The 16,181-nt window shown below is 43.4% G+C and overlaps 1 protein-coding gene and 1 pseudogene across 2 annotated transcripts in view; one reads left to right on the forward strand and one right to left on the reverse strand.

Annotated features, from left to right (window-relative positions):
• On the forward strand, positions 1-10,465 carry LOC133736357 (histidine kinase CKI1-like; annotated as a pseudogene).
• Positions 7,121-16,181, reverse strand: part of LOC133736356 (uncharacterized) — a 24,265-nt gene continuing 15,204 nt past the window's right edge. The window contains exons 1-2 of one of the 2 annotated variants that reach the window (XM_062163814.1): positions 8,923-9,974; positions 7,121-8,544 (exon numbers count right to left, since the gene is read on the reverse strand). In XM_062163814.1, the coding sequence (XP_062019798.1) occupies positions 7,434-8,544; positions 8,923-9,698 (1,887 nt within the window). In that variant the 5' untranslated portion in view covers positions 9,699-9,974 and the 3' untranslated portion in view covers positions 7,121-7,433. Of the gene's footprint in view, positions 8,545-8,922; positions 9,975-16,181 lie in introns of those variants that run through there. The other variant, XM_062163815.1, reaches the window with a different exon arrangement.

Genomic DNA, 16,181 nt, shown 5'->3' on the forward strand with positions numbered 1-16,181 from the left:
AGTAACAAAAGCATATACCTTGCCAAGATGCCATGAGTAAGTACGAGAAGATTATCAGGGTTCTTATCTGCATTTGCAACATCTCTGGAGGAGGAGGATGCAAGACTTCCCTGGGTGGTAGTGATAGCGTGAGCTCTAAGGCCTTGGTTTCTCCAAATATTATATGCGCAATTTCTAATTATCAGAAGAGAAGGCCAAATAAGAAGAAGATCAACAAGATGATGAGGAAGATGCCTAGAGCTCCTCCTTATGAGGCTAGAAAGGCTGTGTTGTCGAGTAGATTTTGAGCAGTAGACTACCAGAAAACGGTTGGTAGCTCTCTTTGATGTCAAATATTTATCTGTTACGCGCACAATAAAAGCCAAAGTAGCTCATCTTGCTTGAAATTTTATCATAGTCCAAGCAACTAGTGTTCAAAGGCCATTATTACTTAACTTCCGATTTGTTTCAAAGTAATCAAGTTAATCCAATGTTTAGATTTGAAGCCCAGCTATTGCATTGCTTATATTTTGGAATGCCCAAGTAGAATAAGGAAGAGACTGTACAAATGGTGGCCCTCTGTGACTTATTTCAAAGTTCCATCACTTGGTGCAAGCAGCAGAAGGTGGTACTGATATATATAGTAGCAGAAACCATTAAGGTTAATTGAGAAAGCTTACTCATCAGATCATGCTTGGGGACAAGGGACTGACCTTGGTGTAGGTACCCTTAAATTTCTAGGTAGATCAATATGTGTGTGCATGTGCGTGGTATTAAGAAAGTATGAATGAGTTGGAATTGAGTAATGATATATCATTTGTTATCATGTTTTCTACCTTGCCCTTTGAATCTAGCAGTTCTAATTCTTGTATAGTTTTAGCAGGCGCTACATTGATGTCAACAATCTTGATCGATGATTTATATTCTTTCTCTAAGATTTAATTCTTATTATTTTCTTTTACCATCTTAGTTGGGTTTGGAGGATATTGGTCTTACTTTTTACTTAACTACAACGTCTAGGTTCTAGAAGACCCAATGAAGCTCCCCTTATTGACACTGCAAATGCGGCGTGTTTTCTTTGTCCTGTTGGTAATTCCTCTCCTCTTGCTTCTTTCAATTGTTCATCGTTTTCACTTTAATTCACAAGAATGTGCTTACTTACAAGTATTGATTCCAACTGATCTAAACATGCATGTAACTGGCTTGCTGGTAGTGATATTTTCTGGTTTATTGATCAGTATCGTCAAACATGTTGAGCATAATATAGGTATAAACCTCAAAAATCTTATATTTCAAGTGATTATCTTTTTGGTCCGCCAGCTACATATAACTAATGATATAGTACTCTCTGAGTTCCAGGTTTATGTACCCTCTTTTTCGGAGATTGAGTTAATAAACTTGTTCACAAGGATTGCAGATTGGCGATTGTCCTCCTGATTGTGATGATTGTCATTATGGCTGTCTTCCTCTTGATTTATTTTTTCCTAATGCTGGGTGCTGCCAAACGGGAGATTCAACTTTGCACCAAACTCATAAGACAGGATGAGGCAACTTGACAAGCTGAGACAAAAAGTATGAAAAAATCTGATGCAATTACAAGTGCAACCCATGATGTTCGTAATGCTCTTGCTTGCATGACTGAATTGATCAAATTATCCTGTGATGAAGTTGCCCAGGGCGCTGAAATAAGGGAATATCTGACACAAATGGACGCATGTACAAAAGGCCTCTTAGGTGCGAGAAGTTAAATGATTCATCTTCTTAATAAACTAAATTTTCAGTTTGTTGAGGTTATTTCAAATTTAAATTATGCACTTAATTGTTATACAAGTATGTTGAACTCTATTCTTGATAAAAGCAAAATTGAAGCGGGTAAGATGGTACTTGAAGACGAAGAGTTTGACATATCGCAACTGTTGAAGATTTCTTCCATCGGGTTTAAAGAAGGGCAAAGATGTGGTGTTGGATCCTCATGATTGCTCTCTTCTAAAGTTTGCACATGTGAAAGGTGACAAGGGAAGGCTTAAGCAGATATTATGCAACTTATTAGGGAACGCTGTCAAATTTACTTCAGAGGGACATGTAACAGTTCGTGCTTGGGTTCAGAAACCTAGTTTCATGAATTCAATGATTTGAATAATAGTTTCTTGAATGTTTTTTTAACTACAAGAACATGACCAAAGAACAATTAGATGGCATCAAAGCAGTGAAGGGGGTTCAAAATGGTCCAAATTTTTTGGAATTTGTTTTTGAGGTGGATGGTACAGGGAGGGGAATTCCCAAGGAGATGCAAAAAAGAAGTGTTTGAAAACTATGTTCAAGTCAAATAAAAAGCTCATGGAGAAGGAGGTACTGGCTAAGGACCTGGTATTGTTCAGTCTCTGGTAAGTAATGCATAATAACAATACTAATGTTGTAGGAGAATAGAATTGTGTTTATTATTGATAATAGGAGCCCTTTATATAGGGAGTTTACAGAGTACACAAAAGGTAACAGAATCGGAATACAATTAGTATACCTAAGGTACTTTCCTATTACAACTCTAAACCCTAGTTTGTAGAGGCACACATTATGTCGATATCCTTCAACACTCCCCCTTGTGCCGCTCAAACTTGGTGATGACGCTTTGATTGTTGCCTCGTTAAAAACCTTGCCAGGTAACAAAAACCCTGTGGGACAAAAATAACCCTGGTCGAAGGACAAAAAGAGCACAACACGTCCTTCACTCTTCGAGATCGAACATGTAGACATCATGCCTCCCCCTGATGTCAATATCTCCCCCTGATTGCGACAATCATGGGAGTTCGGATAACTTTCTCAATCCGATGCTCTTCACATGTTTCTCGAATGTGGATTTTGGTAACGACTTAGTAAATAAGTCCACTACATTATCCTCTGATCGGATTTGGTTCATTTCAATATTTAGAAATGCTTGTTGTCATTTCGATGGAGGGGAGGAGGAGCACGGAAGTTGGCATTTTGCCTTGTGGGGTCCGATCCCACACTTCCGTCATCTCTTTTCTCTGTAGGGATAGAACAAGCCCATATCAATCGTACCTCTCAAATATCGAAAGATTGTCTTTATACCAATCTAAATGGTGTTGCGTTGGCGCGGGGCTATATCTAGCCAACAAGTTCATAATAATAATTGAGGTGTCCGGTCTTGTATTGTGCTAAGTACAATAATGCGCCTATTGTACATAAGTAAGCACTTTCGCTATTAACACGTCTTCGTCATCATCCCTGGGACGAAACGGATCCCCTTTAGGGCTAAGACTATGGACGACCATGGGAGTGCATTTTTGACTTTATCAAAAATGTCTATTGACACGGTATACAAGTTCTGAATCTAGACAAAACCGTGTTCTCCCAAGGTCCTTCCTCTCAAACTTGGATTTCAGGTGTTCAGCGGTTTCCCTTAATTCTCAAGGGTTCCAATTATAAACCGTGACAATTGCAAATCCGGAACTTGTCGTGGAAACGCGTGGGCATAGTTCATCATATCCCTTCCCAATCAAGTAGTCATTTTAGTGAGTATTTCAACCTCGTTGCAAATGCGCTCCGTGGTCTAGAGCCACTTGACTTGGGTAAATAAAGTCCACAAGAACCTTTATTATATTCCGTATCTAGATCCCCATAGAGATACGTAGTGACCACATTCGTAAGCTGCATGTTCAGTTATTTGGAAACTACCAAACTGACAAGGTAGTGGAGTGCAATGACATCCATTACGAGAGAATATGTCTTCTCGTAGTCGATTCCAGGGCGTTGTGAGAAACCTTGCGCCATAAGGTGAGATTGCCATCTCTTTTTCTCATCACGCTATCTAACGAAGACCTATTAATGTCAATAGATTTTATGTTAGGAGGTGTTGGCATCTCAGGCCCTAAATCATTCCTCTTCGTTAGTGAATCCAATTCAACCTGGATCGCATCTTTCCATTTAGGCCAAGTTTCTCTACGTTGGCATTCTTCAACGGAGTAAGGTTCGATGTCATTGGTCTCAATAATTTCACGTCCTCATGTACACTAGTGTAGTTCGTAGAGATCTCTATATTTTCAGGAATTGGTTCTAACATTGAGGCGTCCCCTAACGATGTCTCTTGGACATAATCACAATCCAAAATATTCTCATGAGACGGATTATGAGTATCAATGATCAATTGATCAAGTTGTGCCAAACTCGCTCTCTTCTTAGGGCGAGAATCCATCGAACCTATGGGTCTCCTACTCTCTCTAGCGGAACCCATGGCCTATGACGCCATTATGCCACCTTTGTGGCGTCACCATACTACCATCCATGGTAGTGGTGCAGTACCCATCTTCTCTGGGTGGCACCATGTCCTCTTGTGGGGACATCAATCCTTGCAGGCATGTTTGCAGCAGGTATATGTGATCTCTTCACTTTTAGGGGATCAAGATGAGACATAGTGGGGACAGACCACGACAATTCCTGTCGTTCCTGTTGAACATTGACGTTCTAATCTCCCCCTAACGACGGGAAGACTGTCTCATCAAAGTGACAATTCGCAAATCCAGCGAAATAGAGATCGCCTGTCAAGGGTTCTACATAGCGGACTTATAGTTGGAGACTCATGTCTGTTTGGCTCCAATTTTGTTGCAGCTGGTCAACAGTCTCTTTTCTGCGCGGGCGTGCCAGCACCGTTCGGGTGCGGTCGTCGGGGGTGTCCCTTGACCTGACTTCTTTCAAGCAATTGTGGACGAGGAGAGCACCAACCTCGTCGTGGGATTCTTTGTGCCTCGTGGCGAGGACTTTTGCTGAGCTTCTTGTTAACAGAATCGATACTCAATATTGTAGATCGAGCAGAGCGACATCACCGGGAAATGTTGAGATCTTGCTAAAGCGTGACTTTAGCTTGGCTGGGTTGCTAGGGCGTTACCCTTGCTTGGCTGGTTCTGTAACCGTTGTGGTCGCGGCACTACCGTCGGCTCCCGAGGAGACTAGGACCGAAGCACGTTGACAGAGGGTTTGGTGGCACTGAAGGTCGGCTTCTGAGAAGACTAGGACTAGGAGTGTGATCACCGCTAAGAGAAAGAGAAGGAGAGGAGTTGCTCTTAGAGAGGTTTGCTCTAGAGAGAACTTAGATCATCTTAGAGATGTTGTTGTTGAATGTGAATGTGTGTTTTAGAATGAGAAGAGAAGGTGTTTATATAGGGAAGAAAAAGAAGAGTGAAATGATGAGTGGAAGAAAAATAATGAAAGTGGAATATGAAAGTGATTTGTAAAATATGGAAAAGATAGAGAAATGATGAAATGAAAGCAAGGCATGAAGGTGCAACAACATGGAAGTGATGATGATCTATTAAAGAGATTGTCTTGAAAAATATATCCAAGGAAAAGAAGAAAAGCATCTAGCTTTCTTCATGTGGGTAGGAAACATGAACATGTGAATATTGAGCTGGTTTTAGGTCAGTTTCTGCCCCTTTATTCCTTCAATTATTTCTCCAACAAGACTTCAGAATGAGCTTTCGACTTCTTCATAAAAAATGTTCCACTATGAGTGTAGATCACCCTGGTAAAATTTCAGATTTTTATTCCATGTGGTTGGGCCGAAAATGCTGCTGGACCTCTTACAGGTCCAGTTTTCCAGTTTTGCTTCTGTAGAAAATTGGGCTGATTGTTTGAAGGCCTTCCACTCAAAAAAAAACTCTTGCACTCTTCATAAGAAATGATCCTTGGGATGTCTAGAATGGATCTGGAAAGTTTCAGCACATTTCGATTTCATTTGGTAAGTCTGCCACCCCTCCTTCCTTGTCTAGCTCGGTTTTTTCTAGCCGAAGTAGGAAAATATGCTAAAGTTGACTTGTCATACTTCCATAGTAGGCTTTATTTAGCCTCTAAATATATATTTCGAGCTTGTCGACAATATATAGCTTGAGCCACTGACATTGGCTCAATTTCTCCATGACACGCCTTGTCAGGCCAAAATGTTCATTTTGGGTCCAAACAATGTCCAACAAATATTTATATGCTTTCGTTGCAATGACTCATGTTGATGCGCTGTGGCGGCGCAATTGGCACATGAACCGCACACTCAAATATGCATAAATACGAGAGATTAAACTCGAACCCAGTCACTAGCTGTAACGCAAATAAAAGTTTTGTGGCTGTTATGAGTCGTAGACGAATTAGCATAGCTGCATGCGATATTGCATAACCCAAGCGGAAATATTGGTGCGCATTACCAATGTCCGGGCTACCATCGTAGTCGTTTAAGGGTGGCTTTTCCGCGAGACCAATTGGGTGTGTACATGGGAATATGATACTTGATATCAATACCCAATGAAATGCAATAGTCATCGAAAACTGTCGATGTAAACTCTCTAGCATTATCAAGTCAAATTGACTTAGTGGGATGATCTGGGTAGTGAGCCCGTAGCCATATGTTATGTGCTAGGAGTGCAGTATAAGCAGCATTACAAGTGGATAATGGCACAATACGTGACCAGCGTGTTTGCGTATCAACCAACACCATAAAACATCTATATGGTCCGCAAGTTGGTTGATCAAATCCATAAAATTCCCTTAGATTCTTTGTGAGAATGGAATTATTTCCTCAATCTCCTTTGCATAGGATGGTCTCAATCCTAAATAACAGGCTTTACATAACGAAACATGGGCTTTATAATCAACCAATAAAGGTTTTGGTGAAGCCATAGTGTCACAATAGACTTGAGAAGTAGATAGAGGAGTTTATGGCGTCAATGCCATGTATTTGCCGCAGGGGGTAGGCGGCACCGGCCATGTATGGTCTGTCTTTGCACAATCATAGCGCCATGAGGCGTATGTGCAGCTCCTCGAACCAATTCTTGGTTCTTACTTTTCTTCGTTCTGAAAATGGATGTCCGTGTAAGTCTTTAATACACGGATCATCATGTCAAAGCCTATATGTGTCAAAATCCCATAAGTCGTCTCTCATGACATAGTTGGATTCAATAACTCAAATAGTGGTTGCATACAACCCACTAGAGCGACACATAAGTTTCTCTAATACTCGTTTATGTCCGTAGTCATTAGAGGTGATGCAAAGGAACTCTGTCCATTCTCATAATGTGTTTCCACATGAAAACCATTGGCTCTTATAATAAAGTTCGAATTAAGGTATGTCCAAGACATTAAGTAAAAGAATTGACACTTTATTAATAGCCAATGATTACATCAAAGTTTCCAAAGTCTAATCCAAAATAAAATCAAAGTAAGACACATTGTAGTCACTCTATCCATTTGGTAACTCCAATCAAATATGACCAGGAAAGTAGAGAGAGATGTTGGTGGAGCGAGGCTCTCTTAAGTACCAATAATCTCAATGACTTTCCTAGACATCACATTTTATTGGGTCTGCCACATAAGAAAGAGTTTAAGACAATTGTCATTTATTGACTAAGGCAAATTGCCATTACAAAAGTTCTTGGAAAAATAAAAAAAGGACTAATCTAATCAAAGTCTGTTGCATCCATGTGCATTTCATCTTCAGCTTTGAAGTCCTCTATGGTGAGATTGACATCTCCACCATCTTCTTCTTCTTCTGCAAGGTACACTTCTTGCTCTCTCATGTCTCTATATGCCCTGTAGCTTGCAGCTAGTTCCTCACTTGCCTTGCATTGCTTGAACCAATGCTCAATTGATCCACATCGATGACACTCATCATTGCGGCTGCCTCCCTTTAATTGAGGTGCACGTTGTGCACGTTGCGGGCGTTCCCTAGGAGGGTTGGTGCCACCACCACGACCCATTGAGCCACCATTACGGCTAGGGATACCACGGCCCCCTCTCCCACGTGTGGCATTACCACCACGTGTATCCGCACCAAACTTGCGGTTTCCTTCCTGGTTAGGGCGGTTATATGGGCCCATACGTCCCTCATGTCCCCCATTCTTAGGGTACCGCTCCTTGCGCCCTCCTTTGGGTGCATTATAATTCGCCTCATGAACGCTCTTAGTTCCAATGGGCCTTGAATTATAATTCCTCACGAGTATGTTATCATGTTTCTCAGCTACAGATATAATATTGATAAGCTGATGAAACCTCGTGATCCGTCCAGCATTGACTTCAGTACGGTATTGCTTTGATACCACAATGGCTGAAACAGGGAAGGTGGAGAGAGTTTTCTCAATTAGCTCTTGCTCTGTGACAGGTTGTCCACAAAACCTCAACATGGACTGTATGCGAAGAGCTTCTGAATTATATTCAGCAACAGACTTGAAGTCAGCAAAGCACAGATTGTTCCATTGAACCTTCAAGTCAGGGAGGAGGGAATCTTGGACATTGTCAAAGCGCTCTTCTAGCGCTACCCATAGCTCTCTTGCATTCTTGATCGACATATACTCCAATCTGAGTGCCTTATCCATATGGCGTCGCATCAAGATAACTGCTTGAGCATGCTTTGTAGATGTTCGGTTGAACTCAATATCCGGGTTAGGTGCCTGGATTATGGGTAATATTCCCTTGGAAGTGAGATGATTCTCAACATCGGTTACCCAACTGTGGTAATCCGAGCCTGTTGAGTCAAGCATGGGAAAGTCGAGTCTAGGTTCATTCGACATCCTGAAAATAAGAAGAGAATAAATATAAGTTTCGGAGCTAAACTTCCACGAAAACTAAAATAATAAGATTTCCGAGCTATGCTACCAAGAAATCAATTTCCAAGAATCTCTTTTGGATTAGACCAACAATGATGTTTTAATATGGTCACAATTTGATGCTTACAGACGCTCTTAGTCCAAGCATTTTGAACGCTCTTAGTTCGTTTAATTATGAACACTCTTAGTTCATACGAACACTCTTAGTTCGTTAAGCGTGAATCCCCACAATTCCGCTTTGTTAAGTACTCAAAATCATTTGGCAACATATATTCCAATATTATACAGAAAATAAAAGGGATTTAAATACAAGAAAGCAGGAACTTTAATTATAAAAACTTACGTGATTTTGCTTGAGGACACGCGCGTGTTGGAGCAGGCGTGTTTTTTTTTTTCTGGGCTTTCCTCTTTTTTTTTTCTCTGGCCGGCCGGGTCCCCTCTCTTCCCCTTTTTTTCTTTTTTTTTCTTTTCCCCTTTTTTTTTTCGGCCTGGTCCCTTCTCCTTTTCTTTTTTTTTTCTTTCTTTCCCTTTTTTTTTCGGTCTTCCTCCCCCTTCTTTTTCGCGACTATTTCTTCCTCTGGTTCGTCTGCAGTTCGCCGGTGTGCAGGGGCTGGTGCGCGGGCTATGCTGCTGCAGGTCGGAGACAGGCTGATCGGAGGCTTGGGCTGCTGCAGGTCGGAGGCAGGCTGATCGGAGGCTTGGGCTGCTGCAGGGACGCAAAGGCAGGTGGGCTGGTGCGCGGGGGACGGAGGTGTTGGCGTCGCCGGCCGGGCTGGGCTGTTGCAGGCAGGTCGAGCTCGGGTCGGATGCTGCAGGCTTGCGGCTTGCGGCTTCTGCAAATCGGAGGCGCTTCTGCTGCTGCAGTTCGCCGGTGGTGCCGCTGCTGATGCTGATGTTGATGCGGTGGGTGCAGGCGAGCTGGGCTGCTGCTGCGCACGGAGGCGGTGCGGCTGGAGGCTTCGGCGAGGTGGGCTGAGGCTGGGCTGGTGGTGGACGGCCGGTATGGAGTTTTTTTTTTTTTTGTTTTGTTTTGTTTTTTTTCTGTTTTGGGTTGGCGGCAGAGAAGAAAAAGATTTTTCTTCTAGGGTTTTTTTTTCTGAAGCTAGGGTTAGAACTCATGCTGATAACGTGTTGTAGGAGAATAGAATTGTGTTTATTATTGATAATAGGAGCCCTTTATATAGGGAGTTTACAGAGTACACAAAAGGTAACAGAATCGGAATACAATTAGTATACCTAAGGTACTTTCCTATTACAACTCTAAACCCTAGTTTGTAGAGACACACATTATGTCGATATCCTTCAACAACTAATTTATTCTTTGGTAAGTTTATTTAATTACTCGATGACGGAAGATACCTTGGATTAATGTGTTTGTCTTGCACTAGGTACGCTTGATGCACGGAGAAATAGGAATTGTGGACAAGGAGATTGGTGAAAAAGGGACATGCTTCAGGTTTAATGTTCTCCTGAGAGCTATTAATGTGTGTCAGGATCATATAAAGTTACAACAAGACCTTGAATCGGGAGGTGACCCTAATTATGATGACAGAGATCAACAATTGGGATTAAGAGCAGCTATACGCACACCAAATGCAAACTCCGGGTTGACCATAGTTCCTGGTCTGAAGTTCACACCACTTGGAAGCCCCCGGTTGAATGTATTCCGCAGCACTCCTAGTCGTCCTAAGGTAGAGGAATCCATTGTTGTACTGCTGATTAAAAATGAAGAGCGACGGAGAATAGTACACCAGTTCATGAAGGGTAGCCTTGGGATAAAGGTATTAGTGGTAGAACAGTGGGGACAACTAGCTCATTCTCTCAAGAAAATAAAACACATGAAGACGAAGGGTTACCATTCTCAACATCATCATAGTTCCTCTTGAGGTCTGATTTGGGTCTGCAGAACTGCTTGAGGAAATCTACATCATGCAACTCCAGTAATGGAGCAAAGGAGGTGCACCCTTTAATGAGTGCTACGGATGAAACGTATAACAACATGCTCTCTCTGTTTAAGAAGACGACTACCAATTTTAGTGGTGCATCCGCTTTTATATTGCTAGTGATAGATACTACAGCTGGACCATATCTGCAATTATGTAAGATTACAACTGAGTTCAAAAGAGGCCTTCAAAATGCTTGGTGCAGGACCGTTTGGTTAGAAATCCGCAGTCTCATAGATTAATGGACTTGAGTGGCCTTGATCCGGATGATGTCATCATAAAAAGGGCACTTCATGGTACTCGTCTTTTCGAAGTGGTAAGATTTCTTCCAGAGTATGGGGGTGCACTACCAAATAGATCAGCAGGGGTCACATTTCAGGTTGGATCAAAAGTAGTCTCTCGAGCTCCTAGTTCATCAAGATATTGGTTACATATGATGAATCTGATATCTCATCTTCACCAATCCAATGTCATGATCAGTCTGATAATGTTGGCTCTACGTCAAGAAACTCACCAGTTGGTCATGACCACCCACTTCCGCAAAGAGAAATACATGAACATGGTAATCCAAGCATACCCTTGAGTGGGAAAAAAATTTTGGTTGCCGAGGATGATGAGCTTCTGAGCTATTTGGCTATGAGAATTCTGTTAAAGGAGGGAGCAACTGTTGATGTCATAATTTGGTTCGACAAATACTTTTGACTTTTCAACCCACTCCACGTAGGACGCGTTGAAATGTCAAAGAGTCCACGCAAGACTCTGACCTTTCAACGCACTTAAACCTTTCATCGAGAAAGAAAAGATAACCCTAAGATGGAAATAATCATGACTAGTGAGATGCCTCACTTTGGTACTCCAAGTCTTCGACCTTGGATCTCCACCTCTTAAGTCTTGGACGGTCACCATGTGATTGACTCACCATCTTGGATGGCAAGGCAAAAGCATATCACGACCTCACTACTAGAATAGCACAGTCCAAAGGAACCAAGAGTCTCAACCCCCAAGACCAAGAGTTCGACCCCCAAGCTTAGAAGCATCGACCTCTAAGGATCATGACCACGAGCTCCAAGGCTAAAGCCTCGACCTCCAAGCTCACGCACATGTAATCGTCATGATGAGACATGGAGCACCAATCAAAGCAAAATCTCACCAACCATGCCACCTGTCAAGTTCCGACATAAGGCATGGCCTAAGAGTAATTCCAGGAAAAGGGGAAGCTTGGATAGGCGACACTTGTCTCTGACCCTTCACCAACCATATCGGACCACATCGTGGTGACATCTGTCACGTACCAACTCTGCCAGCCCATCCCGGAGTGTCAGTAGGCAGAGAGTGGGAGGCTGACACCCCGATTTTATGGGATTGAGCCATGCCTTTCCCTTTCCACGTCAACTCTCTTCTCCTATAAATACCCAGCCTTCACAAGGCTGAAGGGGGGACTTCAACTCTCTCTTCTCTCCGAAAGCTATGCCAAAATGCATAGTCCTTTCCATAGAGCTCCGCCAACTCGAGGTGGTGGAAGCCCAACATCAGGTGGAGGAAGCCCGACGTGAGGCCATCAGTTCCACCCAAGAAAGGAGCTTGGAAGCCCAACATCAGGTGGAGGAATCCCGACGTGAGACTATCAGTTTCACCCAACAAGGAGCTTGGAAGCCCAACATCAGGTGGAGGAAGCCCGACGTGAGGCCATCAGTTCCACCCAAGAAAGGAGCTTGGAAGCCCAGCATCAGGTGAAGGAAGTCTGAGGCGAGACTATCAGTTTCACCCAACAAGGAGCTTGGAAGCCCAACATCAGGTGGAGGAAGTCCGAGGTGAGACTATCAGTTTCACCCAACAAGGAGCTTGGAAGCCCAACATCAGGTGGAGGACGCCCGACGTGAGGCCATCAGTTCCACCCAAGAAAGGAGCTTGGAAGCCCAACATCAGGTGAAGGAAGTCCGAGACGAGACTACCAGTTCCACCAAACAAGGTAGCTTGGAGACCCAACATCAGGTGAAGGAAGCCCGAGGCCATACCTTCAGTCACAAGTGGACGACCAGGGCTACTCACGTAGTCAAACTAATCGAAGGGAAAGATAGGCCCACTTGAAGAAAACAACCCCACCACTTTACACTTGGATTTCAACGGAACTTCCGTTGACTCGTTGATGCCGAAATTGGCACCAACAAATGGCGCCGTCTTTGGGAACCTTGAACGCTTGGCGCGTGTTCACTGGTTTAGTTAAGAAGGAAGCGCGTAGTATGCCGGAAAGACCTTCAATGTCTAGAGCCTTACCTACGACTACGAATGAAAGATGAAACAATGACAAATTGGGCAAGGGTGGACATCCACCTACGAGGAGGAGCACAAGGTCGAGTATACCATGCTTGCAAGGAATAGAGGAGAAGTCCGCCAACCCTTACCACTACAGACCTCGGCTTCCACCTTCTACACTAACCGGAGGGTGGACACTCAATGTTCATATCTACAAATCTTTGTCCATATGTCTCTATTTGACGGAAGATAGCCCACTCTTGAACATGATGTTGTCATATGTGTACTCCCCCCAACATGCCACTGATGAGGAGACCAAGGGTGACCAACGTCGCAAAGACAAACACTTTGATGGTTTGGCGAACACGAGGCAACCATCACCACCCAAGGCTGATGAACGCAATTGATCCTCATATCACCCCTGCTAATCATTATTATCACTGGATGGTGACGAGCGGATTATCATCGTTGGAGCGCCATCACTAGAATTCAAGCCGGGAACTGATGATCAAACAAAGTTTGTAGATTTGATGAATGGTGTAGTCAGGAGATTCACACAAAGATCACGCACGCTACCTGACACGGAGAATCTTTCTACTAGAAATCCAGCAACGGCCCTACCTTCAACATCCAGGTCATTAGATGATAGCTCACAAGGACGCGTAGGAACCTCCGACCCATAGTCAATGACGAGCAACTTCAATTCTCGTGACATTGTGCGACCACCACTCGATGAAGTAGCAACCTTGGATCGAATTAGAGGCCTCGAACCTCCAACGCCTGGCAGCCCAGGACACTGGCGTAATAGGAGAGAGTTGTAAAAGCTTTGGAGTCGCTAGGAAGAGTGAAAAAGTTACCGCCAAATGCCTGACGACAAGACCACTTGCCCATCAAAGACGAAGGACTCAAATCCACTCATGCTAGAAGTCATTCACCGTTGTTGTCATAAGAAGTATCGAGATGCATGATAGGCGACGTCTCGCTATCCACAATCCACTACTCTGATTGACGTTGGTATTCAACAAGCTTGGAGCTCCATCGCCAATTGCCACCATCATACGAAGGTGGGAGAGACTTTAGCTCACAGTTGTAACATGTAGCTAAAGGATGCACATGCCCAATGCTTCATCAATGCTGATATGCTTGAACCACGATGCTCGCATGCCACGAAGATTCAATTGACTCTTAAGAACAGACGTGATTTGGCCTTACCCTCCACTTTCATTGGCAACTCAGCATCCACCAACTGATCATGTTTCAATGCTCGGATAATCTTGAAATTTGGAGTTGCTGGAGTACCGCCGCATGGGTCGAATTCATAAACGGGTTTACGAGTCTTGCATGCACGGCGAAAATACCCATTCACCAATATGGCGAAAAATCGGTGGCTAGGAGAGCCAACCCCAGAAGAAGGAAGAGCTTTTAACCCACCATCTTATTGCCCTTAGACCTGCACTCCCATCGAAAAAGTCTCGACGTGCCACTACTGAACCCTTTTGTTGCCAAAGGCCTGCATCAAGAAAATGCCCACATGGAGACATCGTCCGGAACAAGTCACATTCAAAGGAGTGAGCTACACCTCAAACGGTACACCCTACTCTAAATTACTTATTTGTCTTATCATAAAGCATGATCACATGCACCATTATATCCTCTTTAAAGATTTCCTTGATATGCCAAGAGTGATGAATCTTCGAACATCAATAGGAATATGTTAGCCCTAGAGAGCCGGGGGCTCAATTCTATTATGTATTGATTTTTACATCTTATATGGCGTTCTATGTATCTACTATATGTGTCTCTGTACTATTTGCATGTTATAAATCATGTTGAGATCGGAATTTGCATAAACGAATTAGCTTGAAAATATATCCATCTATTCAACAATTCGGCAAAGACCCCCGTGCTAAGCATATGACTAATTAACTCTGGTTACATCAGCTCATTACTGTTGAACCTGTGTCAATGCCCAGACGCGGACCAAGTGGGGTACCAGTTCCACAAATCTATCTATATATAAACTCTTAGAAGTTTATTGGAACACAAAGGTATAGCTATCTCAATAGAAGTCCATCTAAGATAAATATAGTAGTAGTTTGTATAATAGACACATCCTTGGTATTCCAACACCCCAAGGATTTGAGCCACCGGATGAAAGAGTCTCGCTAGCCGAGACCAATTCACAGAGTGCCTTCAAGGTCTAACCCACTTGAGCCACCGATGAAAGAGTCTCGCTAGCCGAGACCAATTCACAGAGTGCCTTCAAGGTCCAGCTCACTTGAGTCACAGGTGAGCAAGTCTTAACAACTGAGACTAACACACATAGTGCACTCGAGGTCCAACTCGCTTGAGTCGTCAGGTGAGAGAGTCTTAATGGCCGAAACTCGCAACGAACACTTGAGGTCGGTTGACTCTCAACCACCACGACCACCAGTTGTGAGACTTTTAGACCGAACAATAGTTAGAGGTCTTACACTCCCTTATAAATTATGCTAATAGTTTAGTTATGGCAAAGGTAGGGACAATGCACTTATGTGCTAAATTAGAGCCAATAGTTAAAGCTCAAAGGGAAATAAAAGGAAGTCATTTAACCTATCCTCACCCTTGTCAAGGATGTTACCCTTCTCTCTATTGGAGATCAATCACAATGAGTTCAGTCTCCTACCGTGGACCTTCGACATTCAAGGTTATCATCACCCCTAGTCGAGGATGTCGTCTTCATCCACTTAGGACCTCCGTAGTTCAATCTTCAAACTACCATAGTGATGACCTATCACATATAGAAACTCACCCCCACACAATAAGGTTAACTTTTTCACTCTTGGCCTTTCACTAAGGACCACCTAGTTGAGATTAATTCACCAAATTCTTCCTCATATTGAGTTCCCTACCCAACATAGGCCTTGGCTGGCCAGGGAACTGGGGGCTTGTTGATGTCATAATTTGGTTCGACAAATACTTTTGACTTTTCAACCCACTCCACGTAGGACGCGTTGAAATGTCAAAGAGTCCACGCAAGACTCTGACCTTTCAACGCACTTAAACCTTTCATCGAGAAAGAAAAGATAACCCTAAGATGGAAATAATCATGACTAGTGAGATGCCTCACTTTGGTACTCCAAGTCTTCGACCTTGGATCTCCACCTCTTAAGTCTTGGACGGTCACCATGTGATTGACTCACCATCTTGGATGGCAAGGCAAAAGCATATCACGACCTCACTACTAGAATAGCACAGTCCAAAGGAACCAAGAGTCTCAACCCCCAAGACCAAGAGTTCGACCCCCAAGCTTAGAAGCATCGACCTCTAAGGATCATGACCACGAGCTCCAAGGCTAAAGCCTCGACCTCCAAGCTCACGCACATGTAATCGTCATGATGAGACATGGAGCACCAATCAAAGCAAA

This window comes from Rosa rugosa, chromosome 3 (assembly GCF_958449725.1).
Source record: "Rosa rugosa chromosome 3, drRosRugo1.1, whole genome shotgun sequence".
NCBI lineage: Eukaryota > Viridiplantae > Streptophyta > Magnoliopsida > Rosales > Rosaceae > Rosa > Rosa rugosa.